Here is a 12,983-nt window from a genome sequence, read left to right as displayed (position 1 = left end):
ACGGCTTTTATCACAGGGGCATGCACATACATCAGCACTACGACAGCAACATGCACACCCCATCAAATAGAAGGGCTCCATAATCACAGCTCTAATCCTATGTAACTACCGACACCAACTACCGCACTCGGGGATCACCGACACTGCTCCTAGGGACCACCCACACCAACCCCGTACCCAGAGACCACCCATCCTTCTCCCAGGTACCACCCACACCAATCCCGTACCCAGAGGCCATCCACCCTTCTCCCAGAGACCACACCAATCCCGTACCCAGAGACCACCCATCCTTCTCCTAGGGACCACCCACTCCAACCCCGTACCCAGAGACCACCCATCCTTCTCCCAGGTACCACCCACACCAATCCCGTACCCAGAGGCCATCCACCCTTCTCCCAGAGACCACACCAATCCCGTACCCAGAGACCACCCATCCTTCTCCTAGGGACCACCCACACCAACCCCGTACCCAGAGACCACCCATCCTTCTCCCAGGTACCACCCACACCAATCCCGTACCCAGAGACCACCCATCCTTCTCCCAGGTACCACCCACACCAATCCCGTACCCAGAGGCCATCCACCCTTCTCCCAGAGACCACACCAATCCCATACCCAGAGACCACCCATCCTTCTCCTAGGGACCACCCACTCCAACCCCGTACCCAGAGACCACCCATCCTTCTCCCAGGTACCACCCACACCAATCCCGTACCCAGAGGCCATCCACCCTTCTCCCAGAGACCACACCAATCCCATACCCAGAGACCACCCATCCTTCTCCTAGGGACCACCCACTCCAACCCCGTACCCAGAGACCACCCATCCTTCTCCCAGGTACCACCCACACCAATCCCGTACCCAGAGACCACCCATCCTTCTCCCAGGTACCACCCACTCCAACCCCGTACCCAGAGACCACCCATCCTTCTCCCAGGTACCACCCACACCAATCCCGTACCCAGAGGCCATCCACCCTTCTCCCAGAGACCACACCAATCCCGTACCCAGAGACCACCCATCCTTCTCCTAGGGACCACCCACACCAACCCCGTACCCAGAGACCACCCATCCTTCTCCCAGGTACCACCCACACCAATCCCATACCCAGAGACCACCCACCCTTCTCCCAGGGACCACATCAACCCCGTACCCAGAGACCATCCACCCTTCTCCCAGGGACCACCCACATCAACCCCATACCCAGAGACCACCCATCCTTCCAGGGACCACCCACACCAACCCCGTACCCAGAGACCACCCATCCCTCTCTCAGGCACCACTGACACCAACCCTGCTCCCAGGGACCACCCACCCTGTGATCATAAACACTGCTCCCAGGTACCACAACTAACAACCACCGCACTCTGGGATCACTGACCCTGCTCCCAGCAACCACCCACCCTGTGGCCAGGGACCACCACTACTGACCACCTCACTCAGGGACCACCCACCCCGTGAGCAGGGAACACCAACTACCACACTCCATGATCACGTTTCTGCACCCATTGACCAGTGCTCACCTCACTCAGGGACCACCCACCCCGCACCCAGGAAATACCGAATACCGACCACCGCACTCAGGGACCACCGACTCCGTATACATGGACCAGGGACGCCCGCACTCAGGGACCACTGACACCCACCCCATGACCAGGGACCAGTGACCACCTCACTCAGGGGCCACCCACCCCACACCCAGGAAATACCGACTACCGACCACCGCACTCAGGGACCACCAACTCCGCATACATGGACCAGTGACGCCCGCACTCAGGGACCACTGACACCCACTCCATGACCAGTGACCACCACACTCCGGGACCACCCACCCTGCACCCAGGAAACACAGACTACCACACTCAGTGATCACAATTCCGCACCCATGGACCAATGCCCACTTCACTCAGGGAGCACGCACCCACCCTGGAAACACCGACTACCGACCACCGCACTCAGGGACCACCGACTCCGCATAGAAGGATCAGTGACGCCCACACTCGGGGACCACTGCCACCCACCCCATGACCAGGGACCAGTGACCACCACGCTCAGGGATCACCCACCCCATGCCCAGGAACCACCAAGCTGAGGGACTACCCACCCTGCAGCCAGACAACAGTGACCACTGCGTCAAGGGAACAGACACGCCATGATGCTTCTTCAGCACCACAGATACTATTACACCTCTGTGGATGATGGCAGAGGAGCGTTACCTTGGTCTCTATATCATACAGACTAACAGCTTTGTCGTCCACCTGGAGATACATATCCTGTGTCCACACTTTCCCCTTTGCATCTAGTAACTTTAGTTTGCGGATCCCGTCATCGATGGTGAGCACCGCGTCCTTACGATCCATGATGAATGTAGTGAGGTGCTGCAGTACATGGTAGGAGTGTGTTCATATTACATTATTAGGTCAAGGAATAGACAAGATTGTGGGGGAAATTAAAGGATGAAAGCTGGGGTCTTCGGTATTTTAGATAAAATTATTTCCCCAACAGTACAACCCAGCAACCACATCACCCAGAGCCCCCAAAAACCACAGAAAGTTACCTCAACATGGTACTGGGAGGTCTCAGACACCACACTGACGCTGTCCCGGGCATAGCTCTTTCTTTGCTCTACAAAAAGACAAGTCGCAGAAAAGCCATCAATGAAATTGTGTCTTAAAGACATCTTAGGTCCATGCACAATAAAGAAGATTCAATAGTTAATGCCATGCCAGAACGGACCTGCCCGATGCATGGAGATAGGTGAGAAGGAGGTATGGATCACACTCATTAGAAGGAACCCCAATTAGTGTAACGGGACAGCATCTAATCTTAATTAACCAGAGGTCTATTCTCAGTAAGCCAGGAGAAATAGACTTATCTATGTGTTGACTTTTGAATTTGTGTTTTTGCTCTTTGGATGGTCACGAACACAGACTTTTATTCGTATATGACCGTTATTATTGACTTGTAACTTGACATTTGATGTAGCATATTGTGTTGTTGTCCTGGATGACAGAAACGCAGGGCAATTGAACAATGATGTTTGCTGATATGTTCATTATACATTGTCCAGGCCAGCAAGCTTGTTGACTTGCAAAACAGAGGAGTAAAATGTATGCAAATAGAATAGTCAAACAATGAGCATTAATCTCATCACATTTTTCTCTTGACCTCTGGATGCTAGCTTGAAGGACAACAGTTGGGAACTATATACATGGGATATGCCTCTAACAATATACATTCAGATAGCCAAGAGGTCCAAAGAATCAGAGACTCTTTACAAAACCACAACCAGGAACACTCTACAGGATAGCTGCCAGGTTATAGCTCCATCACGAGGGACACAGATTTGACATTCTACAGGATGCCAGTTTAGGGGACCACGGCCCCGGCTGAAAGAATACAGATTTGCTCCTTTGACCATCACTGAACCCATGGACATGTTTGGGGAGGTCAGGATGTGGACCCACCGGTAACCTGTGCCCTATGGTTATGTTTGGGAAAGCCAGGATTGGGACCCACTGGTCACCTGGCTCCATGAAGATGTTCGGAGAAGCCAGGTTGTGACCCTCCGTTCACCTGGCCTTGTACCTTAAGGGACTGTCAGCTTCCTAAGCTTGCTGTTACCTTATCTCTGTGTGTGACACAGGTGGAGTAGTTGGCCCTGGAAGCTCTGAAGTCACAGCTGTCTTATCCCAGCAAGTCACAGTAAGGGTGAGACTCTAATGTGCACCATCTTGGTTATTTTGCTGGGACTGTTCTATGCGTTATTTTTCTGTTTTGTGGTTCAATAAAGTATTACTACAGTTTTACCCTCACCCTGCGTTGTCTGAGTAGTATTATACCCACGGTAAAAGGAGAGTGGGCGTTTGGTGGGATGTGCCGTGTTCCATGCGGTTTCACCTAGCAGACTAGAGCACCCTCTGGCCCCCCGTGTCTTCAGTGTGCTTTATGTTTACAGACTTGCCAGAGGAAAGTAAACTTTACGTGTCAGAAATGCAAGCTTGTGACTGTTAGAGGAATATGTAAAGTCTTCAGGAGAAAATAGCAACACCGAAGCTCATCACAGAAGATGAGAATTTCCTCGATAGAGCAGAAAAAGCTCTTAAGAATGTTGCCAGAGAAGAACTTTTCAGTTTTCCTGCAGAAGATAATGACGGAGTAGAAATAACTATTCATAATGATGGCACAGGAGCACCTTTCAACGTACCTGCAGAAGAAGAGAAATGGAAGCATGTGAACCAAAGAAGCAGGACCATGAGGAGGCAGTCAGCACCCATACCGCTAAAGAACCATTACCAGGCTCTCACGCAGGACAAGTATGACGATGTACAGCAAAAAAGTGATTTGCCCACACAGAACACCCCAGTAAAAAATCTGAATCCTCTTCAAAGGAGAAAAAGAAGTGCTGTGGTGAAGAAAAGGAGAGTGGAGGTCATGAGGGATTTCCTACCAAGAGGAACAGAAGTCGCTATCTGCCAAATGGACATTACCTCACGAGAGGTGTGCAGTCTTCCGGGTGCCCAAATCAAAGATGTGTGTGATAGGGTATCAAGACCATGCTAATGAGGACTACCCATGTCTATAAAATACATGTAGGAACAAATGACAGTGCAAGAAAGGACCTGGAAAATATATGCAGAGACTTTGAAGACCTAGGCCAGAAAGTGAAGCAACTGGGAGGGCAGGTCATCTTCTCATGCATCCTCCCAGTGGATGGACATGGACCAAGGAGATTGAACATGATTCGACATGTGAACAACAGGATATGTCAATGGTTTCATGAGCAACGTTTTGGGTTTCTTTACCATAGAGTGAACTACGTGTATGGTGGACTTTTTGCTACAGATAGGCTGCATCTTAAGAAAAGAGGGACACACATATTTGGTAGACGCCTTGCTCTACTCATCAGGAGAGCTTTAAACTAGAGCAATATGGAATGGGAAATATACGGCCAGGAAAAAGTATGTAGCTAATGTATTCCTTTGAGAACCCTGCTATTAGAAATGGAAAGGAGGAACAAAAAAACAACATCTGAATGAAAATAGAGGAGCAAGAGAAGCAGACTACAAACTAAAATGTGTCTATACAAATGCACAGAGCATGGGAAACAAACAAGGAAAATTGGAGCTGCTAACACAGGAAGAGAGATATGATGTCATAGGCATCACTGAAACTTGGGATGATACACATGCTTGAAATACAAACCTTGAAGGCTGCAACTTATTTAATAGTAACAGGAACAACAAGAGGGGAGGAGCCTGGAGGTGTTGCATTGTGTGTTAGAAAAACTTATATCTCCACAGAGATCCAAGCTTCAGAGAATAGTAGCTCTGTATTGTATGTGTTTACTATATACTGTACACCACCTGGACCGACTGAAGATATGGATCAGATTTCTCTATTCTCAAAAAAGTACAACAGTGATCATGGGAGATTTTAACTATCCATAAATTTGTTGGGAATCTTTCTCAGGCAAAAGTAATAGGTCCAGAAAATTCTTATCTTCTCTTGCTGACACCTTTATCTTTCAAAATGTAGAAGAGAGAACAAGATGATCTGCATTCTTGGACTGAATTCTTAACAACAGGTAGGAAATAGTTGAGGAAGTAAAGGTGGATGGGACCCTAGGAGGCATAATATCCTCGAATTTTCGATTACAAGAGACTTTATGGTTGTACTTCAGAAAGGCAGATTTTATTGGACTCAGAAAGAGGGTAGAAAAGGTCCAATGGCTGGATGTTCTAAAAGAAAAGACTTGTCAAAGAAGGATGGGAGATTTTACTAAATTAAATTCTCACTGCACAAATCAGTAACAATCCCAAAAAGAAACAAGAATTGGAATCATTTAAAGAGACCTGGATGGATGATCACAGAACTTAATCACTTGTTAGTGATGGTGAGAGAACACTTAGCTAATTTACATCTCTTGGTCCAGATGAATTAGATCCTAGGGTACTAAAAGAGTTAGCAGAGGAAATTGCACAACCACTAGCTGGAATGTTTGAAAAATCCTGGAGAACAGGAGAAGTCCCAGAAGATTGGAGGGCAAATGCTGTCACATCTTCAAAACAGGAAAGAAGCTGGAGCCAGAAAATTACAGGCCAGTGAGTCTTACTTCTATACTAGCAAAGATCTGTGAACAAATTATTAAATCAGCATGTAAGTACTTGCACAAGAATACAGTAATTAACCAGAGCCAGCATAGGTTTGTTGCAAACAAGTTATGCCAGACTCATCTAATTTCCTTCTATGATGGAATCACTGACTGGGTGGATCAGAAAAATGCGGTAGATATAGTATATCTCGACTTCAGCAAAGCATTTAATAAAGTATCTCATACTATTCTTACTGAAAAAATGATCAAGCATGGGATTGACAAGTCTACGGTTAGGTGGATTCATAATGGGCTCAGTGATTGTATTCATAGTGGTAATAAATCGTTCCACATCCAATTGGAAGTGTGTTTCAACTGGGGCACCACAAGGCTCTGTCCTGGCCCCATTGTTGTTCAACAATTTTATAAATGACCTAGAAAAGGGAACTGAAGGTAAACTAATCAAGTTTGCATACAATACAAAGCTAGGAGGGATAGCTAACACTAGAGAAGACATAGAAAGGATTCGGAATGATCTAGATAAGCTTGAACAATAGGCAGCGACTAATGGAATGGTATTTAACAGGGACAAATGCAAGATTCTACATCTCGGTAAGAAAAACGAAAATTACCATAGAATGGGACAAATGGAGCTAAGCAACAGCGCGTCTGAAAAAGATTTGGGTACACTAATAGATCACAGACTGCACTGGAGTCAACAGTGTGATGCAGCAGCAAAAAGGCAAAACAGTTTCCTGATGAAGTCCGTGCCTGAACAGTAGGTGTTTGGTACAGACGCCGAACTTTACTGTTCGGGTTTGCCCATCTCTAGTGGAGAGTTCTCCTTCAAGGGAAGTCTTCAATCAGAGGCTGGACAGACATCTATCTAAGGTGGTTTAGTGAGTCGTACATTGTGCAATCGTGTTGAAACGCTGACCCCGGAGGTCCTGTCCAACTCTAGGATTCTATGTGCCAGCTTGTAGACTGGAGATTCCTTGCACCCAATGTGTGCCAACCAGTAGATTGAGGCATCATCGCACTCAGCATCGGCCATCTAGTAGATCAGAGGGTGCTCAAGCCCAGCATGTGCCAGGAAGTAGATCGGTATCAAGGAGAGAAATGTGGCTGTGCTGCTGGCAAGGAATTCAAAGGATTCCGATGAATAGAAATAAACTTTAGTTTATTACCAACGCGTTTCAAGGTTGAACAGACCTATTCTTCAAGGGAACCACAATAAAAAAAACTGTTACTGCCACCTAATAGATCGGGACATCTTCACAGCCAGCAAGGGCCAGCTAGTAGATTAGGGAGTCCTCACATCAGCATGGGCCAATTAGTTCAGAGTGTCCTACCACCCAGCAAGTGCCAACTAGTATATTAGGGTGTCCTCACAGCCAGCATGGGCCAGCTAGAAGATCGGGGCATGCTCACACCCAGCTTGGGCCAATTAGTTCAGAGTGTTTTACCACCCAGCAAGTGCCAACTAGTATATTAAGGTGTCCTCACAGCCAGCATGGGCCAGCTATTAGATTAGGGAGTTCTCCCAGCCAGCTAGCAGTTCGGGGCTTCCTCCCACCCAGCATGGGCCAACTAGTAGATCGGGGCATCCGCATACCTTGCATGAGCCAGCTAGTAGAGTGAAGCATCCTTACTAGTGATGAGCGAGAGTACTAGTTGCTCGGATGGTCGCCGAGTATTTGTTAGTTTTCGGAGATTTAGTTTTAGTCACCGCAGCTGCATGATTTGCGACTGTTAGACAGCTTGATTACATGTGGGGATTCCCTAGCAACCAGGCAACCCCCACATATGCTCAGGCTGGCTACCAGCTGTAAATCATGCAGCTGTATCAACAAAAACTAGATCTCCGAACACTAAAATACTCTGAGACCACCCGAGGAACTAGTACACTCGCTCATCACTAGTCCTTACACTCAGTGTGTACCAACTAAGTACATCAGGGAGTCCTCCCACACAGCATGGGCCAGTTAGCAGATCGCAGGGTCCTCACATCCAGCATATGCCAACTAGCAGATGAGAGCATCCTCACCCCCAGCGTGGGTAACTAGTAGATTAGTTCATCCTCACACCCAGCATGGGCCAGCTAATAGATCGGGGCATCCTCACCCCCAGCACGGGTCAACTAGTAGATCAGAGCATCCTCACACCCAGCACGGGCCAGCTAGTAGATCGGGGAATCCTCACCCCCAGCACGGGCCAGCTAGTACATCAGGGCATCCTCACCCCCAGCATGGGCCAGCTAATAGATCGGGGCATCCTCACCCCCAGCACGGGCCAACTAATAGATCGGGGCATCCTCACACCCAGCATGGGCCAACTAGTAGATCAGAGCATCCTCACACCCAGCACAGGCCAGCTAGTAGATCGGGGCATCCTCACCCCCAGCACGGGCCAACTAATAGATCGGGGCATCCTCACACCCAGCACGGGCCAGCTAATAGATTGGGGCATCCTCACCCCCAGCATGGGCCAGCTAATAGATCGGGGCATCCTCACCCCCAGCACGGGCCAACTAATAGATCGGGGCATCCTCACACCCAGCATGGGCCAACTAGTAGATCAGAGCATCCTCACACCCAGCACAGGCCAGCTAGTAGATCGGGGCATCCTCACCCCCAGCACGGGCCAACTAATAGATTGGGGCATCCTCACCCCCAGCATGGGCCAGCTAATAGATCGGGGCATCCTCACCCCCAGCATGGGCCAGCTAATAGATCGGGGCATCCTCACACCCAGCACGGGCCAGCTAGTAGATGAGCATCCTCACACCCAGCACGGGCCAGCTAGTAGATCGGGGAATCGTCACCCCCAGCACGGGCCAGCTAGTACATCAGGGCATCCTCACCCCCAGCATGGGCCAGCTAATAGATCGGGGCATCCTCACACCCAGCACGGGTCAACTAGTAGATCAGAGCATCCTCACACCCAGCACGGGCCAGCTAGTAGATCGGGGAATCCTCACCCCCAGCACGGGCCAGCTAGTACATCAGGGCATCCTCACCCCCAGCACGGGCCAACTAATAGATCGGGGCATCCTCACACCCAGCATGGGCCAACTAGTAGATCAGAGCATCCTCACACCCAGCACAGGCCAGCTAGTAGATCGGGGCATCCTCACCCCCAGCACGGGCCAACTAATAGATCGGGGCATCCTCACACCCAGCACGGGCCAGCTAGTAGATCGGGGCATCCTCACCCCCAGCATGGGCCAGCTAATAGATTGGGGCATCCTCACCCCCAGCATGGGCCAGCTAATAGATCGGGGCATCCTCACCCCCAGCACGGGCCAGCTAATAGATCGGGGCATCCTCACACCCAGCACGGGCCAGCTAGTAGATCAGAGTATCCTCACCCCCAGCATGGGTAACTAGTAGATTAGGGCATCCTCACACCCAGCATAGGCCAGCTAATAGATCGGGGGATTCTCACAACCAGCATGGGCCAACTAGTAGACCAGAGTATCCTCACCCCCAGCACGGGCCAACTAGTAGATCAGAGTATCCTCACCCCCAGCACAGGCCAACTAGTAGATCAGGGCATCCTCACCCCCAGCACGGGCCAACTAATAGATCGGGCCATCCTCACACCCAGCATGGGCCAACTGGTAGATCAGAGTATCCTCACCCCCAGCGTGGGTAACTAGTAGATTAGGGCATCCTCACACCCAGCATAGGCCAGCTAATAGATCGGGGCATCCTCACACCGAGCATGGGCCAACTAGTAGATCAGAGCATTCTCACCCCCAGCGTGGGTAACTAGTAGATTAGGGCATCCTTACACCCAGCATAGGCCAGCTAATAGATCGGGGCATCCTCACCCCCCCCGCACGGGCCAGCTAGTGAATCGGGGCATTCTCCCACCCAGAATTGGCTAGCTAGTAGATTAGAAAGTCCTCACACCCAGGAGACTAGCACATTGGGGCTTCCTCATATGCTTGTACACTCCCATTATCATGGACCTCGCTGTCTCGTACTTCTCAGTCATTATGTGATTTTTGTGCATTTATAAAGAATAATGTCCCCCAGAAGCACAGCACGCCACAAGGAAAAGGTCACTTGCCGCCCCAGCTCTACGCCATAACCTACTGAAATAGGGCCTGAACCATGTGGGTCACACATCGCATCCAGGACCCCAGCTTTGCTGTAGAGTCCTGCTGTCCTGACTGTGTGACAGGGTCTATATAGCGGCCATTTTGTCCTGTACAGCGAGGTATAGACCATAAAGACATGAGCACACAGATCACGGCACACAGATACCTTTCTTGTGTTTTGAGGAAGATCGAAGGAAATAAATCCCATCTCCTGCGATCAGTAAGAGCAGAACATCAGAAGAAGGGATAACCCTGTGTGATCTGCCACTATAAGAACCGGCACTATACTGCCACCCTCTGGAGGGGAGGACTAAGGGATAACCCTGTGTGATCTGCCACTATAGGCACCGGCACTATATCACCACCCTCTGGAGGGGAGGACTAAGGGATAATCCTGTGTGATCTGCCACTATAGGCCCGGCACTATACCGCCACCCTCTGGATGGGAGGACTAAGGGATAACCCTGTGTGATCTGCCACTATAAGCACCGGCACTATACTGCCACCCTCTGGAGGGGAGGACTAAGGGATAACCCTGTGTGATCTGCCACTATAAGCACCGGCACTATACCGCCACCCTCTGGATGGGAGGAATAAGGGATAACCCTGTGTGATCTGCCACTATAGGCACCGGCACTATACTGCCACCCTCTGGAGGGGAGGACTAAGGGATAACCCTGTGTGATCTGCCACTATAAGCACCGGCACTATACCGCCACCCTCTGGATGGGAGGAATAAGGGATAACCCTGTGTGATCTGCCACTATAGGCACCGGCACTATACTGCCACCCTCTGGAGGGGAGGACTAAGGGATAACCCTGTGTGATCTGCCACTATAAGCACCGGCACTATACTGCCACCCTCTGGAGGGGAGGACTAAGGGATAACCCTGTGTGATCTGCCACTATAGGCACCGGCACTATACTGCCACCCTCTGGAGGGGAGGACTAAGGGATAACCCTGTGTGATCTGCCACTATAAGCCCCGGCACTATACTGCCCTTCACCTCTCCAAACAAACCTATTTCAACACCCTCATCACCTCACTGTCCAATAACCCTAAACATCTCTTCGACACTTTCCAGTCCCTACTCAACCCAAGAGAGCAGGCCCCAACCACGGATCTCCGTGCTGACGATCCGGCCAATTACTTGAAAGAAAAAATTGACCACATTCGACAGGAAATCATCTCCCAATCTCTTTATACCAGGCACTGTACTCCCTCCCCCACTGCATCTAGTTCACTCTCTGACTTTGAACCAGTTACTGAAGAAGAAGTAAGCAGGCTCTTTGCATCTTCTCGCCCGACCTCTTGCACCAGTGACCCCATTCCGTCATATCTCCTCCAGTCCCTTTCCCCGGCTGTCACCTCTCACATAAAAATATTCAACCTTTCCCTCACTTCCGGTATTTTTCCCTCCTCATTTAAGCATGCCATCATACATCCATTACTTAAAAAACCTCCCTCGACCAAAACTGTGCCGCTAATTATAGACCTGTCTCTAATCTTCCCTTCATCTCTAAACTCCTCGAACGCCTGGTCCACTCCCGCCTTACCCGCTATCTCTCAGATAACTCTCTTCTCGACCCTCTTCAATCTGGCTTCCGCTCTTTACACTCTACTGAAACTGCCCTCACTAAAGTCTCTAATGACCTACTAACAGCTAAATCTAATGGTCACTACTCCATGCTAATTCTCTTGGATCTCTCCGCAGCATTCGATACTGTGGATCATCAGCTCCTCCTCACTATGCTCCGCTCCATCGGCCTCAAGGACACCGTTCTCTCCTGGTTCTCCTCCTATCTCTCTGACCGATCCTTCACTGTATGTTTTGCTGGTTCCTCCTCCTCTCACCTTCCCCTTACTGTTGGGGTTCCTCAAGGATCAGTCCTAGGCCCCCTCCTCTTCTCTTTATATACTGCCCCTATTGCACAAACAATCAGTAGACTTGGTTTCCAGTACCATCTCTATGCTGACGACACCCAATTATACACCTCTTCTCCTGATATCACGCTGACCTTCTTAGAAAACACCAGTGATTGTCTTACCGCTGTCTCTAACATCATGTCCTCCCTCTATCTGAAACTGAACCTGTCAAAAACTGAACTCCTCGTGTTCTCTCCCTCTACTAACCTACCTTTGCCTGACATTGCCATCTCCGTGTGCGGTTCCACCATTACTCCAAAGCAACATGCCCGCTGCCTTGGGGTCATCCTTGATTCCGAGCTTTCATTCACCCCCCACATCCGATCACTGGCTCGCTCTTCTTATCTGCATCTCAAAAACATTTCTAGAATTCGCCCTTTTCTTACTTTCGACTCTGCAAAAACTCTTACTGTCTCACTTATTAATTCTCGTCTGGACTATTGTAAGTCTCTACTAATCGGCCTCCCTCTTACCAAACTCTCCCCGCTCCAATCTGTCCTGAATGCTGCAGCCAGGATCATATTCCTCACCAACCGTTACACCGATGCCTCTACCTTGTGCCAGTCATTACACTGGCTACCCATCCACTCCAGAATCCAGTACAAAACTACTACCCTCATCCACAAAGCACTCCATGGCTCAGCACCACCCTACATCTCCTCTCTGGTCTCAGTCTACCACCCTACCCGTGCCCTCCGCTCCGCTAATGACCTCAGGTTAGCATCCTCAATAATCAGAACCTCCCACTCCCGTCTCCAAGACTTTACACGTGCTGCGCCGACTCTTTGGAATGCACTACCTAGGTTAATACGATTAATCCCCACAGTTTTAAAGCGTGCCCTAAAAACTCATTT

At 49.8% G+C, this 12,983-nt stretch overlaps 1 protein-coding gene across 6 annotated transcripts in view; it reads right to left on the bottom strand.

The window, feature by feature from the left end:
• EPS8 (EGFR pathway substrate 8, signaling adaptor) overlaps positions 1 to 12,983 on the bottom strand; it is a 192,743-nt gene that overhangs the window by 124,289 nt on the left and 55,471 nt on the right. For 4 of the 6 annotated variants that reach the window (XM_077267284.1, XM_077267282.1, XM_077267285.1 and 1 more), the window contains exons 5-6: positions 2,558 to 2,625; positions 2,217 to 2,378 (exon numbers count right to left, since the gene is read on the bottom strand). In XM_077267284.1, the coding sequence (XP_077123399.1) occupies positions 2,217 to 2,378; positions 2,558 to 2,625 (230 nt within the window). The remainder of the gene's footprint in view (positions 1 to 2,216; positions 2,379 to 2,557; positions 2,626 to 12,983) is intronic. The other 2 variants (XM_077267286.1, XM_077267287.1) reach the window with 1 other exon arrangement.

The sequence above is a fragment of the Ranitomeya variabilis genome, chromosome 5 (genome assembly GCF_051348905.1).
Source record: "Ranitomeya variabilis isolate aRanVar5 chromosome 5, aRanVar5.hap1, whole genome shotgun sequence".
Lineage (NCBI taxonomy): Eukaryota > Metazoa > Chordata > Amphibia > Anura > Dendrobatidae > Ranitomeya > Ranitomeya variabilis.
This window is presented reverse-complemented; position numbering and strand designations above follow the sequence as displayed.